This window comes from Vigna angularis, chromosome 3 (genome assembly GCF_016808095.1).
Source record: "Vigna angularis cultivar LongXiaoDou No.4 chromosome 3, ASM1680809v1, whole genome shotgun sequence".
NCBI classification, from domain to species: Eukaryota; Viridiplantae; Streptophyta; class Magnoliopsida; order Fabales; family Fabaceae; genus Vigna; species Vigna angularis.
Window position 1 is genome coordinate 25,131,895 of NC_068972.1, and position 14,907 is coordinate 25,146,801.

General features: G+C 34.1%; 1 protein-coding gene and 1 long non-coding RNA gene across 4 annotated transcripts; one reads left to right on the forward strand and one right to left on the reverse strand.

Moving 5' to 3' along the window:
• Nucleotides 1–270: 270 nt before the first annotated feature.
• LOC128196010 (uncharacterized) lies at nucleotides 271–2,780 on the reverse strand. 3 transcript variants are annotated; one of them, XR_008248046.1, is made up of 4 exons: nucleotides 2,320–2,780; nucleotides 2,095–2,166; nucleotides 1,761–1,826; nucleotides 271–349 (listed from the first exon to the last, which is right to left on the reverse strand). It is a non-coding gene; the product is annotated as an uncharacterized LOC128196010 (long non-coding RNA). The 3 variants fall into 3 exon arrangements; XR_008248047.1 differs by lacking the exon at nucleotides 271–349 and adding an exon at nucleotides 703–814; XR_008248048.1 differs by lacking the exon at nucleotides 271–349 and adding an exon at nucleotides 987–1,051.
• Nucleotides 2,781–4,628: 1,848 nt separating this feature from the next.
• Nucleotides 4,629–11,615, forward strand: LOC108324589 (exopolygalacturonase clone GBGE184). The gene is made up of 5 exons (XM_017557529.1): nucleotides 4,629–4,669; nucleotides 4,902–5,031; nucleotides 10,320–10,640; nucleotides 10,717–11,226; nucleotides 11,385–11,615. The coding sequence occupies exons 1-5, from the start codon at nucleotides 4,629–4,631 to the stop codon at nucleotides 11,613–11,615; spliced, it is 1,233 nt and encodes a 410-aa protein (XP_017413018.1).
• Nucleotides 11,616–14,907: the final 3,292 nt, after the last annotated feature.

Consider the following 14,907-nt stretch of genomic DNA (forward strand, 5'->3'; position numbering starts at 1 on the left):
ATTAAAAGAAGAAAATTACAAATGAATCTTAATCCTCAAAAAGAAGAAAATTGAAGGAACTCTATTACCCAAGTTCTCAAGGAAACTCTGCAACTCCTTCAAACCTTAAGCAGAGAGTAACAAGGAGTCCGTCAGCATGTTTGAGCAGATAATTGCACAGATAATAATAAATACTTTACAGCCCAATAAGATCAATATAGCTTAAGCAAAAACGTATTCCATCCTTGGACATTTAAACAGGACAGTCAAGAACATCCACACCATCTGAAATAGCCTTCTCAAATGCTAAGTCAGTACAAGAAGGATTAGTCTCCACTTGCTCCATATCTTGGAATAACCAAAGTGTTAACTGAAACATGAACAAAATGAATGTATGTGGTTCACAATGATGTAATCTCCACTAGCATAAAGGTATTATGAAATGAATTTACCATGAATACACTAAAGAACAAGATGAATACATAATTATAGAAGCATAAAAGCACATAATCATAAAAGCAAAAAAGCATTGATTTTAACACACTTTTCCTTGGAGTATTGAGGCCTATGTGAGCAAAGTTGAAAAGATAAATTAAAAGACAACATATCTAAAATTGTTTCTTTATCTGATAACATATGATTAGTTTCTAGACTAAATGATCATGATCTATTGGGCTATTGGACATAGTAAATTCCATACAAAAGAATAAGAAAGTATACCACAAACATTTTTTCACAAGTATATTATAGCCTCCAATGGATGAGAAGGAAAGCTCAACCTATTTAATCCTTGGAATCAGCTTCTACACAAGATGCAAAGAAAACAACTAGGTGCCTGGAAGTTAAGAATTTGAGAGTCCAAGTTATCTTTTATAACAATAAGAATAACATAAACTTATCTTGAATAAATATTCATTAAATAGAATAATATAGGATTTACATTATCGAACAACAATAGTTCAAAGAAACAAAGTTCATTTGTGAAGACTATTTAAAGAATGCATGCATATCAGCATTGGTATAATTAAAGGAGCTTGATTTTCCATGGCTTAAAACTTTAAATCATGAAAACCTGAAAAGCCAACAAATTGCTTAATGAGATTATAAAAATCTCTTATTGGATAATGAAGAAAGAAGCTTTGACTCAATGAACACGGTCTTAACATACCATTGAGTATAACATTGCCAATACACCCATGGACAAAGTCATTTATCTTAATTAGATTATTTATACCATAGAGATGCATATAAAATATTGGCATGTTACCAAAAGTTTCTCTAACAGATAACTTGATTATATATTTTAAAGGAATTTAGTTTAAAGCACAATAATTTTATAAAACCTATAATATAAGAACCATAATGAGATTATAGGTTATTATCTTCATGTAGATAAAAGGTCAAGATTGATGAAATAAAAACAAGTTACATTGAGATCTTGGATTTTGTTAGAGGAAAGGAATAAGAGAGCAAATATATTACTTTATTTCAAACAAATGAAAAGTAGATTTTATCAACCCTTGAAGATAACCTTCACTTTATAATGAGATCCAGAGCCACTGTCACTATAGTACAATATATACAAATGAATTAAAGAAACAATAATTGGACTTTAACTTCGAATCACATTTAAAATATACTTCATGAGTTAGTACCCACACACCATAATCTATGTTTTGTAATGTATGGGAGAAAACAAAACTCATATTACACCTTTCATTTTCTTTATATTTTGGTTGACAAAAGTAGTAATACATTTATTAGAAAATGAGAAAATTTACCTCATAATCAACCCCTTGAATATAGATGCAGTTCGGGTTTATTGTTGAGAAAGCCAACCCTTTTATCTGCAGTATTAATGAAATCAATTACAGTCATCTGTGGCTGCAATAATCAACAACTAACACAATAATAACATCAACAGTAACCTTATCTTAGTAAGTGAAATCAACTATATGGATCACACACTAAGTTAAAAACGAAATTCTAAAGGATATTATTATCTACCGTGAAACCAAAAAAGTAATTTTATGTAGAAGAATATTGACATTAATGTTCACCAAAAACAAAATTCCTTTTTTCATCCTTCTCCAGTTCTGGTTATCCTCCACCCACCTCGTAACCACCAATGGATGTCCAAATGTGATTCTTTCCAGTGAGCTTTTTTGGCCTCAACCTCCATCGGTGCTGCGAGGAAATGAAGTTATAATATGTCATTGGAATCAACAAAGAATAATAAAAAGGTACAAATTAGAGAAGTTGGGATAAAAAGAAGTGAAAATGAATTCCGATGGTTAACATTGAAATCCCAAATTAGGAGAGAATAGATAAAGATATCACCTCACGCTTGCGAAGGGAGGTGATGGAATAAGCTCCGAGAGAAGAACCCCAAACGAACACGCTATGGACTCCTTCGAAGCTCCCTCAAAGAGTGAAACGCAGCGGAATGATACGAATCCAAGAGCAAATGAACCAAAACTGTGAATGAAGCAAGGAAACCCTAAATCGAACGGTGAAAGAACCTTAAAACACTAGGTTAACCGATTAAACGGTGGAAAGTGTTTAATCGGAGCAAAAGAGGATTTAAACGGCTAAAATCAAAGAAAAAGATGAAAGATGAGGGAAACCCTAGCGGAGGCCATAGATCGAAGAACTCATCGGTGAAGATGGTGTTTCTAAGGCCAAAATAGCTGAAATAAAGTAGAAGATGTTGCAAAGGAGAGCGCTGACTCGAGGTGTGGTTTGTTGGTGATGCCTTCAACAACACCATCACTTCTCTCTCTAGAACTTCTGGCGAAGCATTAAACCTAGCCACGACCATACTAATTTCTTGAAGGAGGCTGGTTTCCTAAACCCTTATTAGGTTTGATAAATGTAATGCAGGTTTGGGATCAATGCAAAGTGATATTTGAGAGCAAGCACGAAATAAAATTTAGAGGCAAATCGAAATTGAAATTTGGGGATGAATTTGTACCTTAAGTGAAACTGAAAATTTAGGAGGGGGGAGAAAATTTTTGAAAATACGAGAGTAAATAGAAAAAATGAGGAAATTTTGAAAAATATAAGAGTAAAAAGATGCTGAAATAAAAAGAAGCTCGAAAACGTAAATATGGTAGCTAACACGTGAATATAGTTACATACGAATAATTGGAATCATATACGGATTTATCCTTAGATAACTTTCCCGCCATCACGCGCCAATATTACATACGACTTTTATATACGGATTTATCGTATGTAAAAATCCGTATATAATATCTGTATATAATTTTTTTTTCAAAATCCGTATGTAATATCCGTATATAATATGTATATTATATACGGATTATAATCCGTATATAATAATCCGTATGTAATAGCTATATTTCTTGTAGTGATAGGTATTAGAATTTTATTTTCAATATTTTCTCAACGGTTTATGCCTCGGTTGTATTTATAACCGAGGCAGTAAATGTGTTATTGCCTTTGTTTTCGATTGAGGCAAAAAGTCTATGACTTTTTGCCTTTCTTGTATATGCCTCGGTTAAAAAATTGAAGCGTATTGTCAAAAACAACCGCTGTCATTTCTCTTCACTACACTAGGGATGGTTTTTCAGGTTTCTAATTGTGATAGCTTTAGTTTATATTAGTTCATACAAATTTGAAAATGAGTTCTGAATATATGAAATATCAAAATTGGGTTACAATTGTTGGTTTTCTGCTTTTCAGGTTCGGTAAAACTCTAAAAAGGATTCATTTATTAAAAAAAACAAAGCAAGAATGCTTGGAAATGCATTTTTAGATCATTTGACTCATTTGATGTCAATTAATTAACGTCAAAAATGGTCATTTCCAACGTTAATTAACCTCTGTAAATGGTCATTTATGTCGTTAATCAACATCTTCCACTATCACGTCAATGTTTTACAAACGTTAAATATTGAAATTAACATACTTCAAAACCCTTTTCGCACTAGTGAATACTTCTCTAGCATTCGGACGGTGGCATAAAACAAAACTAAAAAGAACCTCACTAGCAACTTAGTATAAGCTAATAAAGATAAAAATGTAATTTCATTTTTTTAACAGTTGCCAATATCTACAGGTACAAGTAGTATGATATCCGATCCTAACCTGTTAGTGAACGAGTATAAATTGTCCGTTATCTATATATACCTATTATCTGTGAATATCAATTATCCACAACAAATTTTATTGGTGAACACCCACAAGTGCAAATATTTTTGTCATCCTTACTTTTAATCCAAAATCTTTAAATTATTGATATCTTATTCCTTATGTTCAACTTTTTTTACTTTTATCCCATATGAAATTTTAACTAACTTGTAACACTAATATTTTGTTGTTATTAAGGTTTCAGATAAGGGTGATATTTTGGTTAATTCTGTGTACCTACGTCTCCTTACAATTTCACTTATTATATATATATATATATATATATATATATATATATATATATATATATATATATATATATATGAGATCTCGTTGCAAAAAGAGATTCAAAAGAAGAGGCCAAGCCAGGTATCAATGCTAATTGTTTAATAGTCAAAGTGATAACTGTAGCAAAATGCGGAGAAAGAAAATACTAATTTAAAGAAAAGCTAAATAAAATTAATTAAAAACTTGCACATGCCGATTAACAAGGGATGGTCCCAAAGATAGATTTGATATTGGCAGAGGAGAGGAGGTAAATTGTGCTGGATATAAATATTTAAAGTCACCTCTTAACAATCTCTTCCAAAAACGTAGAATACAGGTTCTAAATTGCAGAAGCATCCTTAACATAATATCAAAAACCACAAAAGCTGCAATTTAAAACCTTAACATTCTGTGTTTTTGAGGTTAGAGCTGGTGATCAATCACCATATGGCTACGGCGAAAGCCATTTTTTTCTTAGGCATTGCTTTGCTATCTTGCAGTTTGATAGGTGCATCGCGTGGCCTTGAGAATCGCCGTAGTCTCTTGCTTCCAATTCTAAATAATGATACAAAAGTTTTTGACGTCACAAAATTCGGTGCTGTGGCAGATGGCAAGACAGACAATGTTGATGTGAGTTTAATCTATTTCATTTACCTTTCTAGATTCAACCAATTCTTTACGAACTCTGTCAATAACTACATGCATATATGCTCAAATATAATAAACGATTGATTCAAATAATGGAACAAATTATATTTCTTAAAGCAGAATCTGTTGCTGTAGAGAGAAGAAGTATTTCTATATATAACTTCTCTTATTGTCTGAAACCTCTCCTTAGGCAAAGTTTTTTTTATCAAGAGGTTTATCATTACATAGGCAAACCTAATTTCACCTCTTCTCTAATTGCTTCTTGAATAAAATTATGTATGATGGTTATGTGCTTTTTCTTCCGAGTGAAATTTAGTTCATAGCAATGACTGATTTATTATCACAATAAATAATTTAAGTATTTTGTTTTCTTCACTAAAATATTCAAAATACTCTCTTCAATCCAATTGCTTGTTGGGTTACTGAGCCAATCGAAATATATTCCACCTCTACAAAAGACTGAGACACATATTGTATCTTTTTTGCTAACCATGAAAAATACTATAAGAAGTGCTTCCATGCATCTTGTCCAATCACTATCACAAAAACCAACTAACATTGCTCTAGTTTTTTGTCACTTTCTATCCCATAGCTCAGGGTGCCTTGAATGTATCTTAGCACCCTTTTTCTTGCACCTAAACAAATATGGCTTGGATAATTCATGAACCAAGAACAAAACGTATTGCAAACATGAAATCTTTAATTAGTAAGATAAAATAAATTACCAAGCAGACCTATAGTTGTTAGGATTAACTTTTCTTCTTCCATCTTCTTTTCAACCTTTCATTCACTACCAATGCTGTATCAATTGGATTACACTCAAACTTTTTCAATATTTTCTCAGCATATTTCTTTTTTTTTTCTTACAAAGTCTCCATCATTATCTTGATGAATTTTTAATCCATGATGCAACAAGCCTAGATTGTCCATCTCTAATCTCTCCAACATTTCAATTCTAAAATCTTCAATCATCTTTAAGTAAAGACTAAGTCATCCATCCACATACAACATAACAACTATAAGATGTCATTCCTACCTTGTTGTTTGACATATAAGATATGCTTATTCTTGCTTTTCTTAAAATCATTATCAATGAAATAGTTCTCAGTCATGTTATATCATACTCTTGAAGATTATTTCAACCTAAAAAGGACTTTTTTCACCGTATAAACCTTCTCGTCTTAGCCTTCAGTGAAATAGCTCTCGATGTGTTCTTATATCATGATCCTGAAGCTTGTTTCAACTCATAAAAGAACTTTCTTCACTTTGTAAATTATTGGTAATATATTTGACAATATATTTTATTTGTAAATTTTGTTGATAAATTTAGTCGAAAATTTATAATTTCTATTATTAACACATTTTTCTGTTGATAAATTTGTTAGTAAAGTAAACAATAATTTTTTTGTCAAGTTTGATGATAATTTTCTGTATATCAAGGAGAAATAGGTGAGAAGAAGAAGAGAAAGAGGAGAAGCTATGACAATGGCAATGATGTGACAAATATGTGGTGATGGGAGTTGGAGGAAGAGAAAGGGGAAAAAAAGGAGAAGAAGGATGGGAGAAGGAGGAGGATTCGTTGGCGCAAATGCAACATTGGATGCGATAATGACAATGATGATTGAAGGGGAGGAGGGTAATGAGGAGAGAAAGAGGAAGTAGAAGAAATAAAAGAAAAAAGAAATAAAAGAAAAAAGAAATGGACAGATTAGGAGAAAAAAAGATTAAATCATGATATTTACCCGCAGTTAGAATCTATCTATAATTATCGATAAATATTTATCAAAAAATATTTATTAACATATTTTTTATATTACCAACAAGGTGTGCTCATCGATAATTAATAATTTTCTTGTAGTGAATGAGATTTATCCATGCCAATATGCAAAAGTCTATTCAAAATCAACATTAGGTTGTTGTGAATAACACTTTGCAACAAACCTTACTTAATTCTTTTGGATTGAGTCATCCGGGTTATGCTTCACTTCGTATACCCATTTCACACTAATAGTTACTTTGTATTTGGTTTCTTAATCAACTTCCATATTTTATTATTTTTAATGAATTCATTTGCATAACCTTCTTCCAAACTTCTTCTTTAGTTATCTCTTCAAATTTTTCTAGTTCTACAATATAATAATTGTATCTTGTATAAATATCACTCAATCCTCATTTCATTTAGAGTTGATGTTGGAGATGAGGAATTTGTTTTTAAACAAAGTATATACATCTATATATATTGGAGCACTTAAGATGCTCCAATCCATATACAAAAGATACTTACATTGGTCCTTGCTTATGTCTCCATAAACATGATTAAAACCTTTACATTTGAGATCAAAATATCCCTATCCTATACTCATTTAGTATAGTCTTGATATATACATGAAAACAAATGATGAGAATACAAAATATTAAATTAACTCATTGATGTGCAACATCAACCTTTAAGGTGTTGCTACTAGCATTGGCGATGCCTTCAAATTGTGCATATTAACATTAAAAACTGGCCAAACTTAAAAAATAAGTGTGACAGGTTTAGACAATGTGAATCACATTAAAAGTCATCTGGTTGTATACTTCACCAACCTGTTGTTAGTTGTAGCATTAGGAGTTGAAGATATTTCCTTTGGTTCTGTTTTATGTCAGTAGCTAGCAGCTTTGCTTTCCCAGGATCTCTCCTCAACCCTTTTTTTCTCATATTCAATTTTCATCTATAGAAAAAAAAAAACCTTTAGGCTCAATAGCTTGAGTCAAGGGTTAATTTTTTATCACCATGTCTTATATTTAATTGCTTTGTCTTACATGTGATGTTCATGTTATTGCAACTAAGACGAGGAAAAAAATACCTACCTAAAAACTATATACAATTGTCCCTATTTATGTATATGTGTAATGTTTTTCCTTTTTGTGACCACTATAATCTTACGCTTCACACTAGTGTTTTAATGTATTGTACATGGTTACCAATTGGAGTATCAGAATATAACTCATAAATATACACATCTCACATTATTGTTCAAGCATCATTCTCTTTAGTTTTAAAACTTGAGCATATGAAACATATAAAAAAAAATTTAAGATGGTTCACCGTAGGTTTTTTTCACTCCATGCTTCAAATGGTGTCATGTTCTAACCAACCTCTGGTCTCCTTTCTCAAAACATGGACTTTGCAATGTCCATCACGGTTTACTTCTTTCTTTCATATACTCCATCACTTCTCAAGAATTTTATATATCTACCACTTTTTTTTTGTTCAGTAGTGCTAAATGCATAAAATATTTAGATCTTTTCCTCATAAAATAAATCCTTGTCATGCGAGTAAATCAATAAATAAAATAAAGTATCATTTTTCTTACCACGGGAAAGGGTATTCATTGGACCAATATATGTGTGCTTTAATTTTAATACTTCTTTGCCTCTTGCTTGTCAAGCATGTATCTTTATACACTTTATTTTGATTCACAATCTTTAACAAACCCAAGCACCATGTCTTTTGAGAAAGCAAGATAAGACCATTGTAATGTAATTTAAGTGTCCTAGCCCCTTGTGCCATAAACAAGAGTCATTTACTTTTGAATCAATAATTTTGCATTCCTAATTCCCTAATTGAAGAGAATAATTATATATGGTTCAAAAATTGTCCAATATTTAATAAAGTTTCACCAATATCACAAATCACTTTGACTCCTTGCTTTGTTGTGACTCCAATGTTACCTCTGCCTTCTATTTCAACACGTTCTCCATTGCACAATTTAACTTTTGAGGCATATGAAGAAGCCATATTACCAAAAGCTTCATTATATCTGGTTATGTAATTGTTGTAACCATTCTCTAAATGTCACATATTTTTATCTTCTTGAGTTTTTGCCTTCACCATAATATGCATCATTGAATCTCTTTAAAACTCATCTTCAAAAGTATTTTATATTTCCTTAGACTCTCATGATATTTGAAAATATGGCTAGAGAGACTCCTTTTCTAATCATTCCAAAAACTCTAGCATCTATGATTTTCTTTCTTTTCATTGTTGCGTGTTGTTCATATTTAACGCCTTTAGTAGGTTATTGTCATATCATGAACTATGAGACATCCAAATATGTAAACAAAGCTTTCATTTTAATATTTAAAAATCATAACTTTCTCGTTAAAATAAATGAATTTACACATTCTTATAAACTGTGGTGCTCGAGATTGATGTGTAGCCATAGTACTTCGCTCTGATTTTTACTTTTTTTGTTGTCATGCCACTTTATTGGGAGGTACAATATATTTTGTAGTGTTCAGAAAAAGAGCAAGGTAAAATCTTTCTTTGTTTTAGAATTCTGTGAGACTACTCCTACGAAGTCACGTGAATACCATTGAATGATTTTATAGGGCATTGCTAGGTGCCCTTTTTAAAGGAGCTGTAAAACCCTTCTCAAGTGTTTCATTGAGTCTCTAAAATTATTTTACACATTATTTTGTTAATTTATTTATTTTTATTATGGATATAGATGTAAATTTCTATTCAATAATTTTAAAGTTCATAACTATATATGTCCTGGAAATTTTACTTCTGTATCTTCCATTCTCAGTTGCAGTGGGATTGGATTGTTCCCTTTCCCTTCACAGGTCTCACCATCTATCTCAGGGGAGAGTAGAGACAGATCTTCGAGACACCAAGCCCAAAAAGTACTTCTTGTGTACTCACTTTAGCTACAGAAGGTTTCTCCCTTCCATTGATCGTGGAAATTGTAGCTGTGGTCAAGTTTTCATGAAGCATTTCCTAGAGGGATTTGTCAAAGATGGGATTTTTATCATCATGATTGTCTGATTGTCATACACAACTCCGTGGACTATGCAACCTTTTCCTTGCTCAAGAATTTGGGAATAAAAAAATCTAAATTCAGTAAATGGTGAGACCGAGGAAGGGGGAGGGGACAGTCCAACCCCACTGCAACTAAGAATGGAAGATGCAGAAACAAAATTTCAAAGATATGCAATATTTTCCTGAACTTTGGGGTTATTAAGTAAAAAATTACATTAATATCCACAATAAAGATAAATAAATATATAAACGATGTGTACAGTGATTTCAGATGTCATGCATTCCATGACTGAAGACTCACATTGTAACAATGGCAATCAATTTTTTAACAGTCCTGTGTAAAAATACGTTATTAATAAGTTCTTGCTTTAGAAAGAAGTAAAATACATGGTAAATGAACGAAAGGGTCGTACGTTAAGGAAGATATGTTTAAGGAATGATATTGTGTGGTTATATGCAGGCATTTAGGGCTGCATGGGGAGCAGCATGCAAGAACAGCAGTAGTCGAGCAAAGGTTTTGATCCCAGAGGGAACTTATCGTACTGCTCAAACTATGTTCGCGGGACCATGTAGTAGCCCAAAGCCTATAACCGTTGAAGTTATAGGAACTGTTAAAGCCAACACAGATCCATCTGAGTATGTGAGTCCAGAATGGTTCACGTTTCAAGACATTGATGGCCTTGTGTTGACTGGGAGAGGAGTTTTTGATGGTGAAGGCCCTGTTATGTGGCCACTCAACGATTGCAGGCAGATCAAAACCGATTGTGCTCCCCTCCCCTCTGTAAGCATCTTCTTAATGGTACAGACATGCTTCTGATATGGCTTGAATGACAAGTTTATGAATGCATGCAATGCAGTCTCTGAAATTCTACAAGGTCAACAACTCTGTGGTGACAGGCATCACTTCGTTGAACAGCATGCAGTTCCACTTTCACGTTCATGGCTGTAGCAACGTTTCACTGTCTAAACTCAACATAACAGCACCGGGAAACAGTCCCAACACAGACGGCATTCACATAAGTTCCAGCGACATGATCAAGGTCTTCAGCAGCGTCATCGGAACCGGTGATGACTGTATTTCCATTGGGCACAGCACCACTAACCTTACTGTCTATAACATCACCTGCGGCCCCGGTCACGGCATCAGTATCGGAAGCCTTGGCAAGAGGCCGGAGGAGCGAACTGTCAACGGCGTAACCGTTACCAATTGCACGTTCGTGAACACCACCAATGGTGCCAGAATCAAAACCTGGATCGGGACAGTGGCAGCGGAAGTTAAGAACGTTACCTATGAAGACATCATCATGAAGAATGTTCAGAATCCCGTTGTCATCGATCAGAGCTATGGCTCCAGATTGTCCAGAGCGGTAAGTAACTTAACCATGAAATCGTACAATTTATGAATAATTTCAAACACTGAAAGCTAAAGATAGATAATTTATGAATAATTTCAAAGTTGTTTAAGACTTGCTGAGAATATTTTTGTAATACAAGTTTCCTTCTTTACTTGTTTGTAAATGTTCAGCCATCAACTTCGGTATGGAAGATCAGCGATATTCATTTCCGGAAGATAAAAGGAACTACAGTGTCAAACATAGCAGTGTCTCTCCAATGCAGCACTCTGAACCCGTGCGAGGGTGTGGAGGTTGCCGATATAGATTTGGGTTATGCTGGTCGATTGAATACAACTTTCATATCCTCTTGTTCAAATGCAAAACCTATTTTTGGAGGGATATTGAATCCACCACCATGTTAGATTTTCCACTTTGTTTATACTTTAAGTAAACGAGTGAGAAAATTTGTCACTGTTACACCATCAGTATTTATTTTTGGAAAATTTTACACGTACCTCTTAATTTTTTTTTACAGCCTTCCAACACCAATTAAAAATTAATAATTTTTATGGTTTTAGATCATTTTAGATTTTAATGTAAAAATATTATTTACTGGTGTTGGATGCGTGTGAAGGAAAAGATAAGGTGTTTGTTTATCACCACCCTATTTGTTTTTACCTGTAGTTTACATTTGCCAGCATGGAATGGAATTTGTTACAGCTACTTCATCTTAAATGTGTACGGTAGATGCTACCATTAATTTTTGCAACAATTTATAGTGAAAATAGAAATAGAATGATAATTAAGAATGAAACACCTTGTCTTCATTAGCCACAATTTAGGAAGTTAATATGAAACTTTTTTTCCTTTTTAATCTGATTTATCATTCCAATTTACAATAAGTCCAAGCTATATTGTTTGTTATACTTACTTTGTAAACAACTAGAACTGTAACGTGTGAGATTTTAGAAACTATATCTATTATATTAATTTTAATTTAAGTTTATAAAAATATAATTATAAATAAATATAAATATTTTATTTTATAAAGTTAAATAATAATATTTGGTTGTTTTTATGATGAAAATGTGTACAATGTTTATATTTGTTTTTAATAAATCATATTGTATATAATAATTTTAAATGATATATTAAAATCGAGCTAATCTAAGAATTTAAATTTAATTTTAAACGAAATATTAATTAGACAAGATAGAAAAATGTAAGCAGTAGACTTTTTAATGAAACAAAATTATTATTGGATAGACTTTATAAAAATACAAATGTTACATTATATACAATAAAATTTAAATGCAAACAATATAAAACTAAAAAAAATAAACATTGATATTCATGAGTATTTATATCGACTTTTAAATCGATGTAGATGTCACTAGTACAAATAAGTTTGATAAGTATTTACATAAGTTATTAAACCAATTTAAAATCAAGAAATATTACATCTATCGTAATCAAAATTAATGTAATGTGTGTCTCTAAAAATCAACCAAATGTTTGTTGAAGGACATATTATGTCATTTTTTAGGAAAAATTGATCTATATTACCTAAAAATCGATGTAATATGTTACTTTTTAGAGAGAATCACTACAAAAATATCATATTTTACTATAGGTTTATTTTCGGCGGTTTTGAAAACCTCATGTCATTTTTTAGGAAAAACATCTTGTACAAATAAAATATTTCCTTCGCCGTTTTGAGTTTATTTCTTCTTCTCCACTTCAGAAAGGGAAAAACCTAAGTCCACTGCTCGCGCCTCCGTTCCTGTGTTCTCTTCAAAACCCTAGGAGTTTCATTACACCATTACTTCACACCAGTCCGAAATCAAGAAAAGCGATGGAGCCGGAAAATGAAGGTTGAGGGGACCGATGTCAACCGCTTGCAGCATTGGAGCGTCTCAAGGTCCGCCTTTACGGAGGACGTCGATTCGATGGCACTGGGCACTCGTCAACAAGCGCCACAAACAGGTGCGCTCCTTCATAGTCGACGATGGAGGAATCGAATACGGCCATGAGTAAAATATTATTAGGTTACTTAGCGAGTTTTTTTATTTTCCTTTGCCGTCGTTTTGAGTTCATTTCTTTTTCTCCACTTCAGAAAGGGAAAAACCTAAGTCCACTGCTCGCGCCTCCATTCTCGTATTCTCTTCAAAACCCTAGGAGCTTCATTACACAATTACTTCACACCAGTCCAAAATCAAGAAAAGCGTTGGAGCCGGAAGACGAAGACACTAGTGCAGAATTGGGATACTAACGCGGCTAATACGCCTCAATTTGTAGAAAACCAAAGCATATGAAAATGCGGTGGCATTTTTGCAATTTTAGCGAACTTATAGGCCTCGGTTCAAGGAGAACCGAGGCATAATAGCTCTATTACCTCGGTTAAATAACCACTCGAGGTGTATAACCCTTCAAATCTGACTTAATTATGACCTTTCATATCACACCTTTTTGGAAACAGAGCTACTAACTCGGTTATCAGAAAAAACCGAAACACATAACGCTACAAAAAAGCATAAAGTAAAACGTAGCCTCTGACACCTTTTTGGTCAGGGTGCTACTACCTCGGTGGCCTGGGGAACCGAGGCATATAATCTTAAATATTTTGAATGCTGAAACCTTTAGGCATCGCGTGAACACTTTCTTCGCGAAGAGTTTTCTTCTTTCTCTGCACTTTGCTCTCCACCACCGCTCGCGCCTCCCTCGCCGCGTCTCCACCGCCACGTTCGTCACGCCTCCGTCGTCGTGGTCGCCCCTCCTCCGTTGCGCCTCGTCATCACTGCTCGCGTTCTCCACCACTGCTCGCCTCCCTTGCTGCTCGCGTTCCCTCTCATCACTGCAGATTGGTTTATTTAAATAAAAGTTTCTGACTTTAGTAGTTGTGTGGTGGTGAGGCGCTGCCCGACGACATTTGGCGTGGTGAAGGTAGTGCCTTTGGGTTTCGGTGTTTTTGATGATGGCGCTCCTACTGACCCCGGCGGTTGCCATGGAGATCTCGCCCACCCACCAACCGTCGTTGTCAAAGACGTCGACTTACTGGTAGGGAGTGAAGGAGGAAGTGGCGATGAAACGCGGCACGACGGCTCCAAGTAGAGGAGATCGAGGAGCTGTGATTCTCTTCGACGAGATTGGGCGGCGAGTTTCCTACTGCAGCAGCACCATTTCTGAGGTCGCCAGCGAGGGACTCCAGCGTTATCAGCACCCGCACAGGCGAGATGCTTCATTGATGCAGCCACCTTCAGCAACATCCTTAGTGGCGGTTTCAGTCAGGAGCTGTGACGCTGATGGCAATACTCGCCGGCGACGTAGGTAAGGTAATAGGTTTGGGGGTTTTTTGGGTTTCTCTGTTCTATAGGTTTCGATTCACGCACAATCCTCCTCTTCTTCTGGAATATCAATTTAGGCTTTCCTGAATTTCGGGGTCTCTCTTTGCCCATGTGAACATCCTTCGTGAATAAGAAATATGCCATGTTTGGTGTGAGTGGTTTTTGGCTTTTACTGCAGGTGGTTGGATGATTGACGGAGGCATTGCGTGCGGAGGATGATTAACTAAGTTTGCTCAGTCTCGGAGTGGACCTGCCCGACCTAGCAGTGGTGCAGGTCTTGGGCTTGCAATTTGTAAAAGGTAGGGGGAAACATCGAATAGTATTTTGAATTTGCTGCAGTCTCTCAATTCTCAATATGCTAAATGGATTT